The sequence below is a fragment of the Aquarana catesbeiana genome, linkage group LG01, assembly GCF_042186555.1.
Source record: "Aquarana catesbeiana isolate 2022-GZ linkage group LG01, ASM4218655v1, whole genome shotgun sequence".
NCBI classification, from domain to species: domain Eukaryota; kingdom Metazoa; phylum Chordata; class Amphibia; order Anura; family Ranidae; genus Aquarana; species Aquarana catesbeiana.
In genome coordinates this window covers 924,117,627-924,141,615 of record NC_133324.1, presented here as the reverse complement: position 1 = coordinate 924,141,615, position 23,989 = coordinate 924,117,627, and the positions used below count along the sequence as shown (strand labels likewise).

The following is a 23,989-nucleotide window of genomic DNA, read 5'->3' as shown; positions in this document are numbered from 1 at the left end:
TCTCCACCTCCATTCACAGAATGTGATGTGTTGTGGAAAAGTAGTAATATGAGTTCTGTCAATGGGTGGTGGAGAGCCTGTCATTCAACTGCTCCTCCATTCACAGAATGTGATGTGTTGTGGAAAAGTAGTAATATGAGTTCTGTCAATGGGTGGTGGAGAGCCTGTCATTCAACTGCTCCTCCATTCACAGAATGCATTGCTTTGTGGAAGAGTAGTAATACGAGTTCTGTGAATAGACAGAGGGGATCTTGTCATTCAAATGCTCCTCCCCAATTTACAGAATGTACTGTATTGTGGAAGAATATTAAAAGGAGAAGTACGGCCAAAGCTTGTTTGGCTGCACTTCTGTGGCTCACAGGAGTGCAGTTCGTTCTGCACTCCTTTGACCCGTTTTCAGCAGACAGCCAGCTGAAGTCTGCTGTTGGCTGACATCACTGAGCCGGTCCAGCGAAAAAGATCGTGACCACATGGCTGGGATCTGCCCACATGCCTGGATTGGCACCCAGCTCAGCCTCTCACTGAGCCGCCGAGAGCCTGAGCCAGCTGCTCCCGCCCCCTCCACAGCCCAGCGCTCCAGTGAGCACTCAAGGGGCAGAGCAGAGAGTCAGGACTGACAGTCAACAGCTCTCTGCTCAGGGAGCTCTGAGAACTGAGCGATTGGCGGTGTTTGATCGCTCGATTCTCAGCCTTAGAACCGGCGGGGGGGGGGGACAGATGCAGCATCGCAACTATGCTGCATCCACCTAAGTAAGTATGATTCTACAATAAAAAAAATACTTATACTTCTCTTTTAACTGCTTGCCAACCAGCCGCCGCAGTTATACTGTGGCAGGTTGGCTCAGCTGCGCAAATCGCTGTAGCTGTACGTCTGTCCCTTTAACAGCTATAGCAGGCGCGTGCCAACGGCCACCCTCGATCATTCCACAGAGAGCCAGAAACAAACTCATCCTCGATCTGACAATGGAGTAGAGAGAGATTGTCTGTTCCTAGTGATCAGGAACAGCGATCTCTCTCTACTCCCTGTCATTCCCATCCCCCCCCCACAGTTAGAAACACCTCCCTAGGGAACACTTAACCCCTTGATTGCCCCCTAGTGTTAACCCCTTCCCTGCCAGTGACATTTATACAATAATCAGTGGCTATTTTTAGCTCTGATCACTGTTCCCAAAAAAGTGTCAAAAGTGTCCGATCTGTCCGCCGCAATGTCTCAGTCCCGCTAAAAATCGCTGATCACCGCCATTACTAGTAAAAAAAAAAAAAATCATAACAAAAATGTCATAAACGTATCACCAATTTTGTAGACGCTATAACTTTTGCACAAACCAATCAATACAAATGCGATTTTTTTTCACTAAAAATATGTAGAAGAATACATATTGGCCTAAATTGATGAAGAAATTTGTTGTTTTACATTTAATTTTTTTTGAATATTTATTATAGCAAAAAATATTTTTTTTCAAAATTGTCGGGTTTTTTTCGTTTATAGCGCAGAAAAATTAAAACCGCAGAGGTGATCAAATACCACCAAAATAATGCTCTATTTGTGGGAAAAAGAGGACATCAATTTTGTTTGGGTACAGCGTTGCATGACCACGCAGTTGTCAGTTAAAACGATGCCGTATCGCAAAAAACGACCTGGTCATTAAGGGGGTAAATCCTTCCAGGGCTGAAGTGTTTAATATTGGTTCTGTGAATGGGTGGTGGAGATCCTGACATGAATCCGCTCCTCCATTCACAGAATGCAATGCATTGTGGAAGAGTAGTAGTATATAGTTCTGTGAATGGGCAGTGGAAATCCTGTCATTCAACCGCCCCTCCTCCATTCACAGAATGGATTGCATTGTGGAAGAGTAGCAATATGAGCTCTGTGAATAGCGGAGGACAGGCAGGCAGCGCAACTTTTCACAGTAGCAGCGACTGCTGTTAACCTTCACAGCACCAGAAGACAGCTGCTCAGGGCAGTATCTGATGACTGAAGGGGGATACTGCAGGGAAGATTTTTAGCAGACGCAGTCTCCACAGGTAATAGAATATACACCATTACACATAACTACATATCTAATGTGCTTGGTGCTGTATCCCCAAATCATTTTCTAAACTTCAGCTTCAAACCACCTGTTATTAATTTCTAGAGTCTAACTTTATGGGTCCCCAAGTCCAGAGTTGTACCTTGTATCCTGCCACAGAATGGCTATATCTTGCAGCGACAGAGTTGGCTGAACTGCTCAGCGGAAGCCACTTACGGGAGACGAGGTCATACCTGTCCAAGACACAATCCAGTAACTGACAATGAGCTGCTGTCAGAGCTACGCAGGCTCTAATGCTTCTAAAACAATGAAAACCTCCCATTGGAATCTATGCGTTCAGCGTCCTGCATGTAAATTAGGGGCCGGGCACATGGATTAGGGGGGCGGCGCCCCTGGGCCCCATATGGATGGGACGCCACTGATAAAGCTATTCTCCTTCGATGGAAGCTCCCCGACCCCTCTACAGTTACAGGATGGAGCGCACTGCTAGACTCAGTTCTCCCTTTGACAAAATTAACCGACTAAAAACTGGTTCTAAAGCCTCAGGGTATCTAAGCATTAAGGTTAAAAAACCTTCTGTGCTGCAGGAGTCCCCCAGCCCCCCCCCCCCCCCCTTACTCTTCCCTGAACCCAATCCGATCCAGTGATGTGCACAAGAGCAGCAGTTCCCTCCTCATTGGGCAGACTGACAGCAGCTGGAGTCATTGGGAGTGGGGCCAAGCTTTTCTGTATTTATGAAGTCAGAAACATATAGGAAAATTCCACCTTTTGCGTAAAAAAAATATTTTGCAACAATGTGCATTCATTTTTGTTTTGCATTGAGCTTGCAAAGCCTTGCAACTGGCTCCTGCAGACCCTTCCTCCACCCTCTGGTCCAGGGCTGGGACAAGAGGTGGGCAGGAGGGGCAGCTTCCCTGGGCACTGTGGTAGCATGTGAGGTGGGGAGGGGGGGCGCCACAGGGATATTGGGGGGGTGGGGATTTGTGTTGGAAGGGGAAATTTGGGGGAGCGGCAGGAGGTAAGTGTTGTTCTAGGAGGGGAAATTTGGGGGGGGGGTGCTAAGAGTGGCGATTTAGGGGGATTTGTGTTGGCAGAGGGGGATGGTAGAAGAAGATTTGTGCTAGGAGGGGGAATTTGGGGTGGATTTGTGCTGGGAGGGGGGGGGATTTGAAGTGGGGGGGGGGATATGTACTAAGATGGGAAATTTTAGTGGTAGAGGACTTGTGCTGGGAGGGATTCATTTTTTGGGGGGAGGGCATTTGGGCTGGGGGGCATTGGGGGATGGGGGCAAATATTTGAGCTGAGAAGGGGGATTTAAGCAGGGGGTGGATTTGTACTGGGAGGAGGGGGATTTATGCTTAGGGGGGATTAGTGCTCAGTGGTTTTGTGGGTGGAATTTTGCTGGCACAAAATGATCATACATCTTGGGGGGGGTGCAGTTTGGCATGTTTACCCTGGGCTCTGGATGACCTTGACCAGGCATCTAGAGCCCAAATGTTCAGCTATGGAGATGGAGGAAGTATTGGTGGACTACTGTGATGACTGATGGGACTGTAGGGTCTTGAAAAAATGACTGGCGCTGGTTGGGTAAAGAAACCTGTAATCCTGTAAGTGGGGGTGCCAGTTTGGGTGTGGGGGCTGTGCATGCTGACCATGTGTCCATTTGTGTGGACTGTTCTCGCTAGCAGGTGCTACACTTGGGTTAAATTACCCCCAATATTACAATATATATCTATATGTAGCACAATCTACCATAGGGAGGTGCTAGAGTGAGGATCTTTGTAAGGGAAACTGTCAGGCAGGTAAATTTAGGCAGGCCTATGCTTCAGGCTAGGCTTGCTTGTTTTGATCGGGGGGAGTGGTTAGTGCAGCAGTGGGTGTGACACAGTGGCGGCCCGTCCATAGGGGGCGCCTGGGCGCCGCCCCCCCCCCCCCCTCCAGGCAGCAAAAAAAAAAAAACAAAAAAACAAAAAAAAAAAAAAATTTTTTTAATACTGGCCCTTTAAAAAAAAAAAAAAAAAGGAAAAAAAAGGTCCTTAAGTGCACTGTGTTCGGACGCCGGATACAGTGCGACGCCGGACACAGTGCACTTATAGGAAGCGCCACGTCTATGCAATCACGAGATTGCAGACGTGGCGCTGCATTTGCGGGCGTTTAGCCCGCCTTGTGGCGTTTTCTGATGCACCGAGTAGCTTCCGCTCGGCCATAGCAATACATACTACAGGCGGCGGGCGGAAACTACTTGGCACTTCAGATTTGATTGACATCTGCCCTGAGTCAGATGTCACTTCCTGGTTCTCTCTTTCATTGCGCCCGAGAGAGGATGCAGGAAGAATGCTGGTGCCAGTGTGAGGAGGAGGACACCGCAGGAGACCCAAGGTAAGTACCGCTGTGTGGAGAATCGGGGGGACACCTGCTGAGGGGGGGCTCTGATGGGGACACCTGCTGTGGGGGGGCTCTGATGGGGGACACCTGCTGTGGGGGGCTTTAATAGGGGACACCTGCTGTGGGGGGTTCTGATGGGGGACTCTGATGGGGGACACCTGCTGTGGGGGGACTTTGATGGGGACACCTGCTGTGGGGGGCTCTGATGGAGGACACCTGCTGTGGGGGGCTTTAATAGGGGACACCTGCTGTGGGGGGCTCTGATGGGGGACACCTGCTGTGGGGGGACTTTGATGGGGACACCTGCTGTGGGGGGGCTCTGATGGGGGACACCTGCTGTGGGGGGCTCTGATGGGGGACACCTGCTGTGGGGGGGCTCTGATGGGGGACACCTGCTGTGGGGGGGCTCTGATGGGGGACACCTGCTGTGGGGGGGCTCTGATGGGGGACACCTGCTGTGGGGGGCTCTGATGAGGGACACCTGCTGTGCAGGGCTTTAATAGGGGACACCTGCTGTGGGGGGCTCTGATGGGGGACTCTGATGGGGGACACCTGCTGTGGGGGGACTTTGATGGGGACACCTGCTGTGGGGGGACTCTGATGGGGGACACCTGCTGTGGGGGGGCTCTGATGGGGGACACCTGCTGTGGGGGGCTCTGATGGGGGACACCTGCTGTGGGGGGGCTCTGATGGGGGACACCTGCTGTGGGGGGGCTCTGATGGGGGACACCTGCTTTGGGGGGGCTCTGATGGGGGACACCTGCTGTGGGGGGGGCTCTGATGGGGACACCTGCTGTGGGGGGGGCTCTGATGGGGGACACCTGCTGTGGAGGGACTCTGATGGGGGACACCTGCTGTGGGGGGACTCTGATGGGGGACACCTGCTGTGGGGGGACTCTGATGGGGACACCTGCTGTGGGGGGGCTCTGATGGGGAAATCTGCTGTGGGGGGGCTCTGATAGGGAAATCTGCTGTTGGGGGACTCTGATTGGGACACCCTGCTGTGGGGGGGCTCTGATGGGGGACACCTGCTGTGGGGGGGCTCTGATGGGGGACACCTGCTGTGGGGGGCTCTGATGGGGGACACCTGCTGTGGGGGGGCTCTGATGGGGGACACCTGCTGTGGGGGGCTTTAATAGGGGACACCTGCTGTGGGGGACTCTGATGGGGGACACCTGCTGTGGGGGGACTTTGATGGGGACACCTGCTGTGGGGGGACTCTGATGGGGACACCTTCTGTGGGGGGACTCTGATGGAGACACCGTGCTGTGGGGGACACCTGCTGTGGGGGGCTCTAAAGGGGACACCTGCTGTTGGGGGCTCTGATGGGGACACCTGCTGTGGGGGGACTCTGATGGGGACACCTGCTGTTGGGGGGCTCTGATGGGGACACCTGCTGTGGGGGACTCTGATGGGGGACACCTGCTGTGGGGGGCTCTGATGGGGGACACCTGCTGTGGGGGGGGCTCTGATGGGGGACACCTGCTGTGGGGGGACTCTGATGGGGGACACCTGCTGTGGGGGGCTTTAATAGGGGACACCTGCTGTGGGGGACTCTGATGGGGGACACCTGCTGTGGGGGGACTCTGATGGGGACACCTGCTGTGGGGGGACTCTGATGGGGACACCTGCTGTGGGGGGACTCTGATGGGGACACCCTGCTGTGGGGGGACTCTGATGGGGACACCCTGCTGTGGGGGACACCTGCTGTGGGGGGCTCTAAAGGGGACACCTGCTGTGGGGGGCTCTAAAGGGGACACCTGCTGTTGGGGGCTCTGATGGGGACACCTGCTGTGGGGGGACTCTGATGGGGACACCTGCTGTTGGGGGGCTCTGATGGGGACCCTGCTGCTGTGGGGGGCTCTGATGGGGGACACCTGCTGTGGGTTGCTCTGATGGGGGACACCTGCTGTGGGGGGACTCTGATGGGGACACCTGCTGTTGGGGGGCTCTGATGGGGGACACCTGCTGCTGTGGGGGGCTCTGATGGGGGACACCTGCTGTGGGGGGCTCTGATGGGGGACACCTGCTGTGGGGGGACTCTGATGGGGGACACCTGCTGTGGGGGGACTCTGATGGGGGACACCTGCTGTGGGGGGCTTTGATGGGGGACACCTGCTGTGGGGGGCTCTGATGGGGGACACCTGCTGTGGGGGGACTCTGATGGGGACACCTGCTGTTGGGGGGCTCTGATGGGGACACCCTGCTGTGGGGGGCTTTGATGGGGGACACCTGCTGTGGGGGGCTCTGATGGGGGACACCTGCTGTGGGGGGACTCTGATAGGGAAATCTGCTGTTGGGGGACTCTGATTGGGACACCCTGCTGTGGGGGGGCTCTGATGGGGGACACCTGCTGTGGGGGGGCTCTGATGGGGGACACCTGCTGTGGGGGGCTCTGATGGGGGATACCTGCTGTGGGGGGGCTCTGATGGGGGACACCTGCTGTGGGGGGTTTTAATAGGGGACACCTGCTGTGGGGGACTCTGATGGGGGACACCTGCTGTGGGGGGACTTTGATGGGGACACCTGCTGTGGGGGGACTCTGATGGGGACACCTTCTGTGGGGGGACTCTGATGGAGACACCGTGCTGTGGGGGACACCTGCTGTGGGGGGCTCTAAAGGGGACACCTGCTGTTGGGGGCTCTGATGGGGACACCTGCTGTGGGGGGGCTCTGATGGGGGACACCTGCTGTGGGGGGCTCTGATGGGGGACACCTGCTGTGGGGGGGCTCTGATGGGGGACACCTGCTGTGGGGGGCTTTAATAGGGGACACCTGCTGTGGGGGACTCTGATGGGGGACACCTGCTGTGGGGGGACTTTGATGGGGACACCTGCTGTGGGGGGACTCTGATGGGGACACCTTCTGTGGGGGGACTCTGATGGAGACACCGTGCTGTGGGGGACACCTGCTGTGGGGGGCTCTAAAGGGGACACCTGCTGTTGGGGGCTCTGATGGGGACACCTGCTGTGGGGGGACTCTGATGGGGACACCTGCTGTTGGGGGGCTCTGATGGGGACACCTGCTGTGGGGGACTCTGATGGGGGACACCTGCTGTGGGGGGCTCTGATGGGGGACACCTGCTGTGGGGGGGGGCTCTGATGGGGGACACCTGCTGTGGGGGGCTTTAATAGGGGACACCTGCTGTGGGGGACTCTGATGGGGGACACCTGCTGTGGGGGGACTCTGATGGGGACACCTGCTGTGGGGGGACTCTGATGGGGACACCTGCTGTGGGGGGACTCTGATGGGGACACCCTGCTGTGGGGGACACCTGCTGTGGGGGGCTCTAAAGGGGACACCTGCTGTGGGGGGCTCTAAAGGGGACACCTGCTGTTGGGGGCTCTGATGGGGACACCTGCTGTGGGGGGACTCTGATGGGGACACCTGCTGTTGGGGGGCTCTGATGGGGACCCTGCTGCTGTGGGGGGCTCTGATGGGGGACACCTGCTGTGGGTTGCTCTGATGGGGGACACCTGCTGTGGGGGGACTCTGATGGGGACACCTGCTGTTGGGGGGCTCTGATGGGGGACACCTGCTGCTGTGGGGGGCTCTGATGGGGGACACCTGCTGTGGGGGGACTCTGATGGGGGACACCTGCTGTGGGGGGACTCTGATGGGGGACACCTGCTGTGGGGGGACTCTGATGGGGGACACCTGCTGTGGGGGGACTCTGATGGGGGACACCTGCTGTGGGGGGCTTTGATGGGGGACACCTGCTGTGGGGGGCTCTGATGGGGGACACCTGCTGTGGGGGGACTCTGATGGGGACACCTGCTGTTGGGGGGCTCTGATGGGGACACCTGCTGCTGTGGGGGCTCTGATGGGGGACACCTGCTGTGGGGGCTCTGATGGGGGACACCTGCTGTGGGGGGACTCTGATGGGGGACACCTGCTGTGGGGGGACTCTGATGGGGGACACCTGCTGTGGGGGGACTCTGATGGGGACACCTGCTGTGGGGGGCTTTGATAGGGGAAACCTGCTGTGGGGGGCTCTGGTGGGGGGCTCTGATGGGGGACTCTGATGGGGGACACCTGCTGTGGGGTGACTCTGATGGAGACACCCTGCTGTGGGGGGCTCTGATGGGGGACACCTGCTGTTGGGGGCTCTGATGGGGGACACCTGCTGTGGGGGACTCTGATGGGGATACCTGCTGTGGGGGGACTCTGATGGGGACACCTGCTGTGGGGGACACCTGCTGTGGGGGGCTCTGATGGGGGACACCTGCTGTGGGGGGCTTTGATAAGGGACACCTGCTGTGGGGTGCTTTGATGGGGGACACCTGCTGTGGGGGGCTCTGATGGGGGACACCTGCTGTGGGGGGCTTTGATAGGGGACACCTTCTGTGGGGGGCTTTGATAGGGGACACCTGCTGTGGGGGGGCTTTGATAGGGGACACCTGCTGTGGGGGGGCTTTGATAGGGGACACCTGCTGTGGGGGGGCTTTGATAGGGGACACCTGCTGTGGGGGGGCTTTGATAGGGGACACCTGCTGTGGGGGGCTTTGATGGGGGACACCTGCTGTGGGGGGCTCTGATGGGGGACTCTGATGGGCGACACCTGCTGTGGGGGGACTCTGATGGGGACACCTGCTGTGGGGGGACTCTGATGGGGACACCTGCTGTGGGGGGACTCTGATGGAGACACCTGCTGTGGGGGGACTCTGATGGAGACACCTGCTGTGGGGGGACTCTGATGGAGACACCTGCTGTGGGGGGACTCTGATGGAGACACCTGCTGTGGGGGGACTCTGATGGAGACACCCTGCTGTGGGGGACACCTGCTGTGGGGGGCTCTGATGGGGGACTCTGATGGGCGACACCTGCTGTGGGGGGACTCTGATGGGGACACCTGCTGTGGGAGGACTCTGATGGGGACACCTGCTGTGGGGGGACTCTGATGGGGACACCTGCTGTGGGGGGACTCTGATGGGGACACCTGCTGTGGGGGGACTCTGATGGGGACACCTGCTGTGGGGGGACTCTGATGGGGACACCTGCTGTGGGGGGACTCTGATTGGGACACCTGCTGTGGGGGGACTCTGATGGGGACACCTGCTGTGGGGGGACTCTGATGGAGACACCTGCTGTGGGGGGACTCTGATGGAGACACCTGCTGTGGGGGGACTCTGATGGGGACACATGCTGTGGGGGGCTCTGATGGCAACTCTGATGTAAGGGGACAGAGGCTGTATTTGGGGGGGGCAGAGGCTGCATTTTGGGGGGGGACAGAGGCTGCATTTGGGGGGGGAACAGAGGCTGCATTTGGATTTGGGGGGGAGACAGAGGCTGCATTTGGATTTGGGGGGGAGACAGAGGCTGCATTTGATGTGACACAGGCTGCATGTAAGAAGGGACTGCTGGGGACACCTGATGGCATCTGGTTGTAGGCGACGTGACTAGTGACACACTCAGGGCTCCCACTGATTCTGCATTATGGTGAGTTGAACGATTTCATTTTATATTACAATGTAATAATAGTAATAATGAGCTTCAATCATCCTGACACCATAACAACCATGGTGCCGGGATGATTGAAGCGCCAACACCAGGTGTTTGGAGTATCTTTATCTGCTGATTGTTAAACTTTGTAGAATACACATTTCTTTTGTTGTGTAGGATCTAGGCCTGCTGTCCCTCTCTCCCTCTCCCTCCATCCCTCGTTCATTAGAGCCACGCCCACTATTTCGCTGAAACCACGCCCATTTTCACCAAGTGGGAGGGGTCAAAAAGGAAGGGCAGGGTCTGGCGCCCCCCCATCCTAAAACTTCACCAGCCGCCACTGGTGTGACACCTGTGCTTTAGTTCTGTGGCCCCTCCCCTGCTTCCAGGGAGAATGTTCTGGAAGAGGGGCTGGGCCTAGGACTGGAGTGGCAGGCAGCTTGTGTGGGAGCCCTGACCAATCCCCAACTAGAATTGGCAGGCCCCCCATATAAGCTGAGGTAACAGGCCACTGGGGAGGAGTTGTTGGCCGGAAGACGTGGAGAATGGAGTACTAGGCAGCAGCAGGGGCCCCATCCCCATCTGGGGGGGTGTGAGGCCTAACGGGGGAGCCTGGCAGAGCTGGGAGGGAGCTTCATCTTTACACGGTCATTGATGAAGTGTTCTGGAACAGAGGGGTTGGAGAAGCTGCCGGAAAGTATGTCCAGTTAAAGTTCTCCATCATGGACTCGGGGCAGAGGAAGGTCGGTGAGTGGACCACAGTGGAGTTCTGGATAAGGCATGCCAGGGGAGCTGGGCGCGAGGCCAGAGGAGAGACTGTGGGGAGAGTGTCAAATCGTTGCGGCCTGAGGGCACAGGATTTGCAGGCCGGACTAGCTGGGAGCAGTAGTCCACCAATCAGCACATGCTACTAAATTACTAGGCTGCCAGGGAGAGGTACTGCAGACCTTACAGTGCAACCAATTCTAGCCAGCAACTGAGATTGTTCAGAGTGGTCTCTTTTGTCAAAGGAGGATGATGTGACGGGAAGAATAATGATCTACAGTGGAAGTTTGTGCAGGGGGGTGGAAGTCCTGGGAGCAACAGTCTGCAGGAGATACGCAGAGGAGGAGAAATAGTCTGCATGGTGGTATGCAGGGGAAGCGCCTGTAGATGTTATGTGTACATCGGTATCTCACGGCTCAACCTTTTGTTCTAATTCATAAATATGATGGCAAAACAATTGTTCTATGAGCATCCCATATTTCCTTTCCCCCAACCAAGTTATATTCCCCAATAAACAAAACAAAACAACACAAATGACTGTCTCAGAAAAGTGATAGATGGAGGTCTGGCAGCAGGGTGACATGGTGGATGTTAGTAACTAGTAGCAACCAAGCGCTATATATATATATATATATATATATATATATATATATATATATATATATATATATATATATATATTTATATTACACACGCACACTATTTAGGTAAATAAATTCATAAAATATAAACTAGGTGGGGTTCTCACGCCATAACCATCTGGTAATTGGAATGGTTGAACATGTAGCCGCCCACAATCCACATGACATCATCCACCACCACGGCCTTGTGAGACGCTCGGGCCAGCTGTGGGAACGAGAACTCTTCTCGGGTCCAGAACGACTGGTTGGCTGGGACTGGGACTGAACAGCCGGGACCTGAAATAGCCAAAATAATACATATGAAGCGGTGACCCCCACACCTCCAAAAAATCTCAGCCCAGTAGCAATGGGGCATCACTGACCACTGTATTTTCCATCACAGTCGTTAAGGGGTGTATTTAAAATAAAATTAAAAAAATCTGAGATATTCATCCTATAAAACTGCATATACATTTGCTCTGTGCGAATGAGAACATAATCTAATGTTATTAGGCTTTTTTTTTCAATCCAGGCTGAATGTAATGCATTGATACAAAGTAGAGTGAATTAAAAAAAATACTGCATTATGGCCACTAGATGGAGCTGATGATCAAAGGAAATAAATACGTATACAGTATTTTCCCGATTCACTATGTTTTAATGAATTAATAACATTTGATCCGGTGAGAAAATAGCCTAGGGACAATGGATTTTGTCCCCATGTACATGCAGTTTCACAGGACAAATAGTTGTGAAATATTTTTTTTATAAATACACCCCTAATGCCGCGTACACACGAGTGGAATTTCCGTCGGAAAAATCTTGGATGGTTTCCCGCTCAAGCTTGGCTTGCATACACACGGTCACACAAAAGTTCTCTGAACTTTCGACCGCCAAGAACGCGGTGACGTACAACACTACGACAAGCCGAGAAAATGAAGTTCAATGCTTCCGAGCATGCGTCGAATTGTTTCCGAGCATGCGTAGTTTTTTGCGCGTCGGAATTGCATACATTAACGGAATTTCCGTCAAGAACTTTTTCTGTCAGAAAAATAGAGAACCAGCTCTCAATCTTTTGCTAGTGGAAATTCAGACAGAAAAAGTTGGATGGAGCGTACACACGGTCGGAATATCCGACCAAAAGCTCACATCCAACCTTTTTTGACGGAAATTCCGACCGTGTGTATGCAGCATTAGAGTTGCTGTGCATTGGTGTTAATCTATTTCCTCTCTCTGGCCGACAACGCTATAATGTTACTTCTGAATCTCACTTCCTAATAGCGTTGTCAGACCCGCATGTCCCTTCCTGTTAGGGTTGCAACCTCATCCCTTTAAACCCGAACACGTATTAATTACACAGGTTCTGTGGATAATTAAAGTGGAGTTCCACCCACTTTTACAACTCTTCAGCATCCCTCACTAAACTGTGCACTGTAAACGAATTGGATATTTTTGAATTTTTTTTCTCAGCACTTACTGTATATTTGCTGTATTCATTTTTCACTTCCTCCTCCCTGGCCGTGGCCCATCGCATCATTTCCTGTTTGCAATGCCTTCTGGGAAGGGGCGGCAACTTCCTCTGACACTGCCGTTGCTATGGAAACCTGACCTGAAACCTGTTACACTGCTTGTGCTGCACTGAGCATGTGTGAGATCTGCAAGGATGAGATCCAGGAAGAAATACAGTCTGGCTTCAGATGCCCACACTTAAGATGGCCACGGCCTGCTGTAAGTTTATAAAATAACAAACTACTGCTATAAACTAACAAAACAGACCTTAGTTTACAAACTAACTTTACTAGAATACATTAAGCTTGTGTATTATAGGGGTATTTTTATTTAAAAAGTATAATTTCGTCCGGAACACCACTTTAAGGTGGTAATAAAACTCACTTAGTGCCTTACCTGCAGTAAATTAGCCTCAGAACCTGTGTAATTCATATGTGTTTGGGTTTAAAGGGATGAGGGGGCAACTCTACTTCCTGCCCTGGTGACATATGCATGTTGGATGATGTTGCATAAATGGGGATTCACAAGTGTGACAGTTCAATGTCTCCGGAAATAAACATAGCTTGTACTCACCCTGCCAGCCTGAGTTGCAGACACATCCCTTGGTGCCTTTCAGATTGCACACCCCACGATCGGGCTCTCCACAGCTGTCCAGGCAGTACGGGATGTCACATGACTCTCCTTTCCAGTTCTCGGCACAATCACAGTACACTCCGGTGCCATTCCCCGCCACACACATCCCCCTTCCAGAGCAGTTGTTGGGACAGGTGTCAATGCTGCAACATAAAGGAAATCATGTGAATACCATAAACCAGAACAAAAATGGCGGGGGGATTATTCTTTGCATTGGACTATAAAAAGATGGGAGCGATATTTACAAACATCCCAAAGTTTTTTATTTTCAGGTTATTGAAGTTCATTAGATTGAGATTCAGCTTCTACAAAGTCCAGCTGCAAGAACAGCATTCACACAAACTCGAATAATCCCCGTAATGTATGCATTATCTGTAATATAATTTTCGATTGATTTCCTTTGATTGACAGCTCCATCTAGTGGCCATAATGCGGTATTTTCCTGAAGTGCAGCACTTTAGGAAAATACTGCATTGTGGCCACTAGATGGCGATGACGATCATAGAAAATAAATAGCAAATGATATTTCACAAATAATAAACAAATTGCAGGGATTATTCACAACAGCTGTGCAAATGCTAAGACATTTAAGACATTTGCACAGCAATTTTTTTAAATAAATAGATGCCATAGAAAGCAAACTGGAGTGACTGGTTTTTGGCCATCTTCACTGGCCGATGCAGGATGAGGCTGTCATTTTGGAATACAGAGATCGGGGCCGGCTGATGTAAGCTGAGCTGCACATGAGCAAACTCAGTTTCCATGCTGGGGATTGCTGCGAGCGGCCAGGTAGGTGCATTTTATTGCAGAAGAGACATCACATGTCTCTTCTGCAAAAAAAAAAAACTTGTTTGCTCGTACTGAACAACAGCAAATCTTAAGTTCTGCTTTAACACCATTGCATTCTGGTGTGCATGCTTTAATGCAGCCCATTCATTTAAATCAGTTACCTAATGCACCAGATTGCAGAAAAAAAAAGCTGCATGCACCAATGTGCAGCAATGCATGGGCTGTCCTCTCTTCCCAGGCCATTGTAGTGCTTACGCCACACTGTGCTTGCATTTTAATACTTCAGAGTCTACTGATAAAAAAATTGATAAACAAATGTCAGAAACATTTGTGCAAGTTGAACGAAATCCTGTATTAACCGCTTCAGTCCCGGAAGATTTTACCCCCTTCCTGACCAGAGCACTTTTTGCGATTCGGCACTGCGTCGCTTTAACTGACAATTGCACGGCCGTGCGACGTTACACCAAAACAAAATTTACATCCTTTTTTCCCACAAATAGAGCTTTCTTTTGGTGGTATTTGATCACCTCTGCGGTTTTATTTTTTGCTCTATAAACAAAAAAAGAGCGACAATTTTGAAAAAAAAGCAATATTTTTTACTTTTTGCTATAATAAATATCCCCCAAAAATATATAAAAAAACATATTTTTTCCTCAGTTTAGGCCGATCTGTATTCTTCTACATATTTTTGGTAAAAAAAAAGCAACAAGCGTATATTGTCTGGTTTGCGCAAAAGTTATAACGTCTACAAAATAGGGGATAGTTTTATGGCATTTTTATTATTAATTTTTTTATTAGTAATGGTGGTGATCTGCGATTTTTATCGTGACTGTGACATTATGGCGGACACATCAGATACTTTTGACACTATTTTGGGACCATTGTCATTTATAAAGCGATCAGTGCTATAAAAATGCACCGATTACTGTGTAAATGACACTGGCAGGGAAGGGGTTAAACACTAGGGGGCGATAAGAGGTTAAGTGTGTCCTAGGGAGTGATTCTAACTGGGGGGGGGCTACTACTGACATGACAGCGATCAATGCTCCCGATGACAGGGCGCAGTAGATCTCTGTCATGTCACTAGGCAGGACGGGGAAATGCCTTGTTTACATAGGCATCTACCCATTCTTCCGCTCCGTGACATGATCGCCTGCAGTACCCGTGGGCACGGCCACGCTGTATGGCAGGCCCACTAACACGCCAATTAAAGGGGATATACAGATACGCCCATTTGTCCACCGCTGCCATTGTGCCGACGTATATCAGCGTGCGGCGGTCGGCAAGTGGTTAATGACTGCATCGTCAGCTCCATCTAGTGGCCAAAAAAACTATACTGTTTTTTTGGCCACTAGATGGAGCTGACGATACAAGCATTAATTTCCTAGAAAAAATACCGGATGTTTCATTTAACTTGCACACAGTGTTAATTTCGTTGACTAAAACGACTAAAACATTTTAGTCGACTAATTGAATACTATTTAAGTCAACTAAAATACGACTAAAACTAAAACAATTGAGCTAACTAAAATACGACTAAAACTGAAATGCCATTTTAGTCAAAAGGCTAAAATGGGACTAAAACGAAAATGCCCTTTTAGTCAAAAGACTAATGCCGCGCACACACGGTCGGATTTTCCAACGGGAAATGTTGGATGTGAGCTTGTTGTCGGAAAGTCCGACCGTGTGTATGTTCCATCGAACATTTGCTGTTGGACTTTCTGCCAACAAATGTTTGATAGCGGGTTTTCCGCCAACAAAACTTTGTTGTCGGAAAGTCCAATCGTGTGTACACAATTCCGTTGCACAAAAGTTCACGCATGCTCGGAATCAAACAGAAGGAGCGGCACCGGCTATTGAACTTCCTTTTTCTCGGCTCGTCGTACGTCTTGTACGTCACCGCGTTCCCACGTTCGTAATTGTTGCCCGACATTTGTGTGACTGTGTGTATGCAAGACAAGTTTGAGCCAACAACCTTCGAACAAAAATCCACAGTTTTGTTGGCGGAAAATCCGATCGTGTGTACGGGGCATAAGACTAAAGGCCCGTACACGTGATCAGACTTTTTGACAACAAACATGCAAATTAGCTGTTTTGGGGCAACATCTGACCGTGTGTACACTCCATCGGACAAACTTTTTCGGTTTTCATCGGACTTTTGTTGGCTGTGCGAACGGACAAACTTGCCGGCAACAAAAGTCCGATAGAGCAAAGTCCGATCGTGTGTACACAAAGCCATCAGACTTTTGTACAAACTACAGTACCTGCCCGCTAGAATGTTTCCAGCGCGATCCCATGGGGATGAGCGAGCGCCCCTCCCGAACCATACCAGGCCGCATGCCCTCAACATGGGGGGTGGGTGTTTTGGGGCAGGGGAGCGCCCTGCGGCCCCCCCACCCCAAAGCACCTTGTCCCCATGTTGATGAGGACAAGGGCCTCTTCCCGACAACCCTGCCCGTTGGTTGTCGTGGTCTGCAGGTGGAGGGCTTATCAGAATCCGGGAGCCCCCTTTAATAAGGGGGTCCCCAGATCCCGGCCCCCCACCCTATGTGAATGAGTATGGGGTACATCGTACCCCTACCCATTCACCTGGGGAAAGTGTCAATAATAAAAAAAAAACACACACAAAGTAATTTATTAGGCAGCTCCGGGGGTCTTCTCCCGACTTCAGGGGTCTCTTCCGACTTCTCCGCTCTCTCCGGCCTCTTCTCCCCATGTCCGGTTCTTCTCCCGCTCTCCGGCCTCTTCTCCCGCTCTCCGGCCTCTTCTTCAGGTCTCCGGTTCTTCTCCCGCTCTCCGGTTCTTCTGCCGGGCTCCTCCGCTATCTTTTGCTCTTTTGCCGCTCTTTTGCTATCGGTGGCCCAGTCTTCTCCATCGTCTTGTTCCTTCTTCTCTTCTTCCGGTGTTGACACGACGCTCTCTCCCACTGTAATGCCGTGTGCGAGGTGCGCAGCGACTTGTATAGGCACGGTGACCCCGCCCCTTATGACGTCACAGTCCCATCATGCCCCGGGACTGTGACATCATAAGGGGCAGGGTCACCGGGTGACACCACTGGTGACCACCTCGCGCACGGCATTACAGCGGGAGAGAGCGTCCTGATGACTGAGAAGAACTGGAGAGCAGGAGAAGAACCGGAGACCTGGAGAAGAGGCTAGGGAGCGGGAGAAGAACCGGACACCGGGAGAAAAGGCCGGAGAGAGCGGAAAAGTCGGAAGAGACCCCCGAAGTCGAAAGAAGACCCCCGGAGCTGCCTAATTAATTACTTTAAAAACCTGTCTAGTGTGTTTTTTTATTGACACTTTTTTTCCCCAGGTGAATGGGTAGGGTTACCCCTTATCAAAGGGGGCTCCCGGATTCCAATAAGCCCTCCCCCCGCAGACCCCGACAACCAACAGCCAGGGTTGTCGGGAAGAGGCCCTTGTCCTCATCAACATGGGGACAAGGTGCTTTGGGGTGGGGGGGCTGCAGGGCGCCCCTCTGCCCTAAAGCGCCCACCCCCCATGTTGAGGACATGCGGCCTAGTATGGTTCGGGAGGGGGGGGCGCGCTCGCTTGTCCCCACCCCCTTTCCTGACCAGCTGGGCTGCGTGCTCGGATAAGGGTCTGGTATGGATATTGGGGGGGACCCCCACGCCGTTTTTTTGGCGTAGGCGGTTCCCCTTAAAATCCATACCAGACCTAAGAGCCTGGTATGCTCCTGGAGGGCAACCCATGCTGGTTTTTTATTTAAAATTTGGCGTAGAGTTCCCCCTCATGATTCATACCAAACCTGTCGGCAATGCTTGTCGCTCATCGCGAAAGGAAAAAACACAGCTCGCAGGTGTCAAATCTTGCCGGTACAGAAGTTGACCAAAGGGTAGCAGTAAAGAGCTGAAAACCCATGTGATTTGGTGAAAGTTGGATGGAAAAGTCCTGCCGTGTATATGCTTAATTAGTTTACGGCCAACGCCCTTTGTACAAAAATCCACGGGAAAGTTTGTACAAAGTCCTATCGTGTGTATGAGGCTTAAAACTGAATTGAAATTTGACTTCAAAATTAACACTGGTCTGTAGTGCATGTACATACCTCAATACCATAAATAATAACATATTAGACTTTTCACTCCAGTAGTATATAATGAGTTTGGAAATTGTAGAGAAAGGTTAACTAATGCATTACAATTTAATTACACCCATTAGATTTCAGATTTTAGACTTTAGACTAAAATGTACTGGAGATTTAGTTGACTAAATACGACTAAAACAATTGCAAAAGACTAAAATGGGACTAAAATGTAATCAAAATTTGCTGCCAAAATAAACACTGCTTGCACAAATGTCTCTGACATTCATGCAACACATGTTTTATAGATAGACCCCTGTATACTTTTATGCAATGCACATTACCACACATGTATGGTATGAACAAGGCACATAGTAAAAAAAATAGTTTTCTATGCGTCTTTGCATTGAGCCTGCATTGATGAATGCAGTTTAGTAGACATGATGTGAATGAGTGATTATTGAAGTGCAAACCGCAGATCTGTCAGCAGGGCATGATCTGTGGCATTCACTGCTCCTGAAATGGCCAAATCAGGCAACTGTCAGCTCATGTTTATAGTTGACTATGGCTGAAGGAGTGCTAGGGATGCCATTTATTTTGCCAACTGGCACTGTGCTGTTTTACCTGTAGCTTATATTAAACCCGGACACTGCATAAGCAGCATCGCTGTAGAAATGCAGAAAAGCGTATCCAGAGGTAATGGCAACTTCTGGAACAACTTTGTTACTTTCCTTCTCCGGAACAATAAGGCCGCTGAAAAACAACAGATTAAAAAAGAAAGGTTTATTATTTTTTGTTTATAATATAATATATATTTATAATATATTTATTATTTATTACAGGTACTTGTATAGTGCCATCAATTTACAAGCGCTCAGGGGGCTTACAATCTAAGATCCCTAGCTCATACATATACTAGGGCCAGGAGCCAGTTAACCTCCCATCATGTCTTTGGAGCGTGGGAGGAAACCCACACAAGCACTGGGAGAACATGCAAACTCTAGGCAAGTAGCACCAAGGTTGGGATTTGAACTGACAACCCTGGTGCTGCTAGGGGAATGCGCCAACTTCGTAGCCACTGGGCCGCCCAGTCCATTAGCACCTTTTATGCTATTACTATGATGTTTCCCTTTTAAAGGCTAATATTCACCTTTTGTTATATCAACTGGCCCATGCAGACAAGGGGCCCTGGTAGTATAAAATACACAATACCATTTGTAAAAATATCGTTTAGCTCATTCTCATCTGTTCTCCAGCGATGCGGTGTCCGGGAGTTCCCCACCGGCGGCTGTCATGTTCAGTCCGGTGGCTTCCGGGGATTGATCCCCGGCCATTTCCATTGGCCAGGCTAAGACGACATCCCTTGGCCACATGCATTGGAGTTCAGTCATCTCAATGATGCCAAAATTCTACACTGAGCTGTGCATATGGATAGGCAGGTAATGGAAAGGGGGGGGGTCTATACTAGGGAGGAAAGAGGGGTCTGTACTGAGGGGGCAGGCTGGGGGAGATTGGAGGAGATTGTGCTGTAGGGTGTTCATCTGTACTGGGGTGGTCTCTCTGTACTGAGGGGTCTGTGCTGGGGGGGGGGGGTTAGTTTGTGCTGATGGGGTCTGTGCTGGGGGAGTCGGTCTGTGCTGGGAGAGTTGGTGTATGCTGGGGGAGGAGGGTGTTGGTCTGTGCTGATGGGGTCTGTGCTGGGAGAGTTGGTCTTCGCAGGGGGGGGTCATCGGTCTGTGCTGATGAAGTCTGTGCTGGGGAGGGAGTCGGTCTGTGCTGATGAAGTCTGTGCTGGGGAGGGAGTCGGTCTGTGCTGATGAAGTTTGTGCTGGGGAGAGTGTCGGTCTGTGCTGGGGAGAGTGTCGGTCTGTGCTGGGGAGAGTCTCGGTCTGTGCTGGGGAGAGTCTCGGTCTGTGCTGGGGAGAGTATCGGTCTGTGCTGGGGAGAGTGTCGGTCTGTGCTGGGGAGAGTGTCGGTCTGTGCTGGGGAGAGTGTCGGTCTGTGCTGGGGAGAGTGTCGGTCTGTGCTGATGAAGTCTGTGCTGGGTAGAGTGTCGGTCTGTGCTGGGGAGAGTGTCGGTCTGTGCTGATGAAGTCTGTGTTGGGGAGAGTGTCGGTCTGTGCTGGGGAGAGTGTCGGTCTGTGCTGGGGAGAGTGTCGGTCTGTGCTATGGAGAGTGTCGGTCTGTGCTGGGGAGAGTGTCGGTCTGTGCTGGGGAGAGTGTCGGTCTGTGCTGGGGAGAGTGTCGGTCTGTGCTGGGGAGAGTGTCGGTCTGTGCTGGGGAGAGTGTCGGTCTGTGCTGATGAAGTCTGTGCTGGGGAGAGTGTCGGTCTGTGCTGGGGAGAGTGTCGGTCTGTGCTGGGGAGAGTGTCGGTCTGTGCTGGGGAGAGTGTCGGTCTGTGCTGGGGAGAGTGTCGGTCTGTGCTGGGGAGAGTGTCGGTCTGTGCTGGGGAGAGTGTCGGTCTGTGCTGGGGAGAGTGTCGGTCTGTGCTGGGGAGAGTGTCGGTCTGTGCTGGGGGGGAGTCTCGGTCTGTGCTGGGGGGGAGTCTCGGTCTGTGCTGGGGGGGAGTCTCGGTCTGTGCTGGGGAGAGTGTCGGTCTGTGCTGGGGAGAGTGTCAGTCTGTGCTATGGAGAGTGTCGGTCTGTGCTATGGAGAGTGTCGGTCTGTGCTATGGAGAGTGTCGGTCTGTGCTATGGAGAGTGTCGGTCTGTGCTGGGGAGAGTGTCGGTCTGTGCTGGGGAGGGAGTCGGTCTGTGCTGGGGAGAGTGTCGGTCTGTGCTGGGGAGAGTGTCGGTCTGTGCTGGGGAGAGTGTCGGTCTGTGCTGGGGAGAGTGTCGGTCTGTGCTATGGAGAGTGTCGGTCTGTGCTATGGAGAGTGTCGGTCTGTGCTGGGGAGAGTGTCGGTCTGTGCTGGGGAGAGTGTCGGTCTGTGCTGGGGAGAGTGTCGGTCTGTGCTGGGGAGAGTGTCGGTCTGTGCTGGGGAGAGTGTCGGTCTGTGCTGGGGAGAGTGTCGGTCTGTGCTGGGGAGAGTGTCGGTCTGTGCTATGGAGAGTGTCGGTCTGTGCTGGGGAGAGTGTCGGTCTGTGCTGGGGAGAGTGTCGGTCTGTGCTGGGGAGAGTGTCGGTCTGTGCTGGGGAGAGTGTCGGTCTGTGCTGGGGAGAGTGTCGGTCTGTGCTGGGGAGAGTGTCGGTCTGTGCTATGGAGAGTGTCGGTCTGTGCTGGGGAGAGTGTCGGTCTGTGCTGGGGAGAGTGTCGGTCTGTGCTGGGGAGAGTGTCGGTCTGTGCTGGGGAGAGTGTCGGTCTGTGCTGGGGGGGAGTCTCGGTCTGTGCTGGGGGGGAGTCTCGGTCTGTGCTGGGGGGGAGTCTCGGTCTGTGCTGGGGAGAGTGTCGGTCTGTGCTGGGGAGAGTGTCAGTCTGTGCTATGGAGAGTGTCGGTCTGTGCTATGGAGAGTGTCGGTCTGTGCTGGGGAGAGTGTCGGTCTGTGCTGGGGAGAGTGTCGGTCTGTGCTGGGGAGAGTGTCGGTCTGTGCTGGGGGGGAGTCTCGGTCTGTGCTGGGGGGGAGTCTCGGTCTGTGCTGGGGAGAGTGTCGGTCTGTGCTGGGGAGAGTGTCAGTCTGTGCTATGGAGAGTGTCGGTCTGTGCTATGGAGAGTGTCGGTCTGTGCTATGGAGAGTGTCGGTCTGTGCTATGGAGAGTGTCGGTCTGTGCTATGGAGAGTGTCGGTCTGTGCTGGGGAGAGTGTCGGTCTGTGCTGGGGAGGGAGTCGGTCTGTGCTGGGGAGAGTGTCGGTCTGTGCTGGGGAGAGTGTCGGTCTGTGCTGGGGAGAGTGTCGGTCTGTGCTGGGGAGAGTGTCGGTCTGTGCTATGGAGAGTGTCGGTCTGTGCTATGGAGAGTGTCGGTCTGTGCTGGGGAGAGTGTCGGTCTGTGCTGGGGAGAGTGTCGGTCTGTGCTGGGGAGAGTGTCGGTCTGTGCTGGGGAGAGTGTCGGTCTGTGCTGGGGAGAGTGTCAGTCTGTGCTATGGAGAGTGTCGGTCTGTGCTATGGAGAGTGTCGGTCTGTGCTGGGGAGAGTGTCGGTCTGTGCTGGGGAGAGTGTCGGTCTGTGCTGGGGAGAGTGTCGGTCTGTGCTGGGGGGGAGTCTCGGTCTGTGCTGGGGGGGAGTCTCGGTCTGTGCTGGGGAGAGTGTCGGTCTGTGCTGGGGAGAGTGTCAGTCTGTGCTATGGAGAGTGTCGGTCTGTGCTATGGAGAGTGTCGGTCTGTGCTATGGAGAGTGTCGGTCTGTGCTATGGAGAGTGTCGGTCTGTGCTGGGGAGAGTGTCGGTCTGTGCTGGGGAGGGAGTCGGTCTGTGCTGGGGAGAGTGTCGGTCTGTGCTGGGGAGAGTGTCGGTCTGTGCTGGGGAGAGTGTCGGTCTGTGCTGGGGAGAGTGTCGGTCTGTGCTATGGAGAGTGTCGGTCTGTGCTATGGAGAGTGTCGGTCTGTGCTGGGGAGAGTGTCGGTCTGTGCTGGGGAGAGTGTCGGTCTGTGCTGGGGAGAGTGTCGGTCTGTGCTGGGGAGAGTGTCGGTCTGTGCTGGGGAGAGTGTCGGTCTGTGCTGGGGAGAGTGTCGGTCTGTGCTATGGAGAGTGTCGGTCTGTGCTGGGGAGAGTGTCGGTCTGTGCTGGGGAGAGTGTCGGTCTGTGCTATGGAGAGTGTCGGTCTGTGCTGGGGAGAGTGTCGGTCTGTGCTATGGAGAGTGTCGGTCTGTGCTGGGGAGAGTGTCGGTCTGTGCTGGGGAGAGTGTCGGTCTGTGCTGGGGAGAGTGTCGGTCTGTGCTGGGGAGAGTGTCGGTCTGTGCTGGGGAGAGTGTCGGTCTGTGCTGGGGAGGGAGTCGGTTTGTGCTAGGGGGGGCGGGGGTGTCGGTCTGTGCTGGGGAGAGTGTCGGTCTATGCTGATGGGGCCTGTGCTGGGGAGGGAGTCGGTCTGTGCGTTCATTCAGAACTCCTGACTGCACTATAGGTACTGAGGGGAATCTTTCAAAACTGGAGCAGACAGTTGTGCATGGCAACCATCAGCTTCTATATTTCATTTTCAAAGCTTAACTGAACAAGCTAAAGATAGAAGTTGATTGGTTGCCATGCGCAGCTGCTCCAGTTTTGATCAATTCTTCTCATTGTGTTGTACATTTCATGCTCCTGACCTCTGTACTAAGACAATTCTAATGTAACCCTGACAAAGGGGGAGTGGTGTTGCCTCCAAAACACACAGGATGCCTTTATTTTATTTTTTACCAATATTTAAAATGATCTTGGACTCTTTCAATCTGGTTTTAGTCTAGAACTGTATTTGTAATAAAAAAAAACCTAACAATCGTACTATCCATCCCATTATGTCCAAAAAAATTACATTTTTTTTTCTTTTTTTGCTGACTGTCTCATTGGATCATTAGACAGATTTCACTTTACTTTAAAGCTTTTTTTTTTTTTTTTTTTTTTTTTTTGTGCAGACCTTGTTTTTGTGCAGCTACAACAGAGGAAATCCTGGGGAGAGTGTAGGTCTGTGCTGGGAGAGTTGGTCTTCGCGGGGTATGTGCTGATGGGGCCTATGCTGGGGAGGAAGTCGGTCTGTGCTGGGGGGGAGAGTCTGTACTGAGGCAGATATGGGCTGGGTGGGGAAGATGTTTGTACTTGGAAGAGGGAGTAATTTTGCTTTTAATCTGTAAAGTGGCTGTGCGTTCATTCAGCACTCCTGACCCCTGCACTATAGGAACTGAGGGGAATCTTTCAAAACTGGAGCAG

General features: G+C 52.5%; 1 protein-coding gene across 1 annotated transcript in view; it reads right to left on the bottom strand.

Moving 5' to 3' along the window:
- The window catches only part of LOC141120641 (attractin-like), a 163,093-nt gene that overhangs the window by 107,613 nt on the left and 31,491 nt on the right, over positions 1-23,989 (bottom strand). Inside the window, exons 4-7 of the mRNA XM_073611026.1 lie at positions 18,842-18,970; positions 13,325-13,527; positions 11,371-11,539; positions 2,173-2,263 (exon numbers count right to left, since the gene is read on the bottom strand). Coding sequence (XP_073467127.1) covers positions 2,173-2,263; positions 11,371-11,539; positions 13,325-13,527; positions 18,842-18,970 — 592 coding nt within the window. The remainder of the gene's footprint in view (positions 1-2,172; positions 2,264-11,370; positions 11,540-13,324; positions 13,528-18,841; positions 18,971-23,989) is intronic.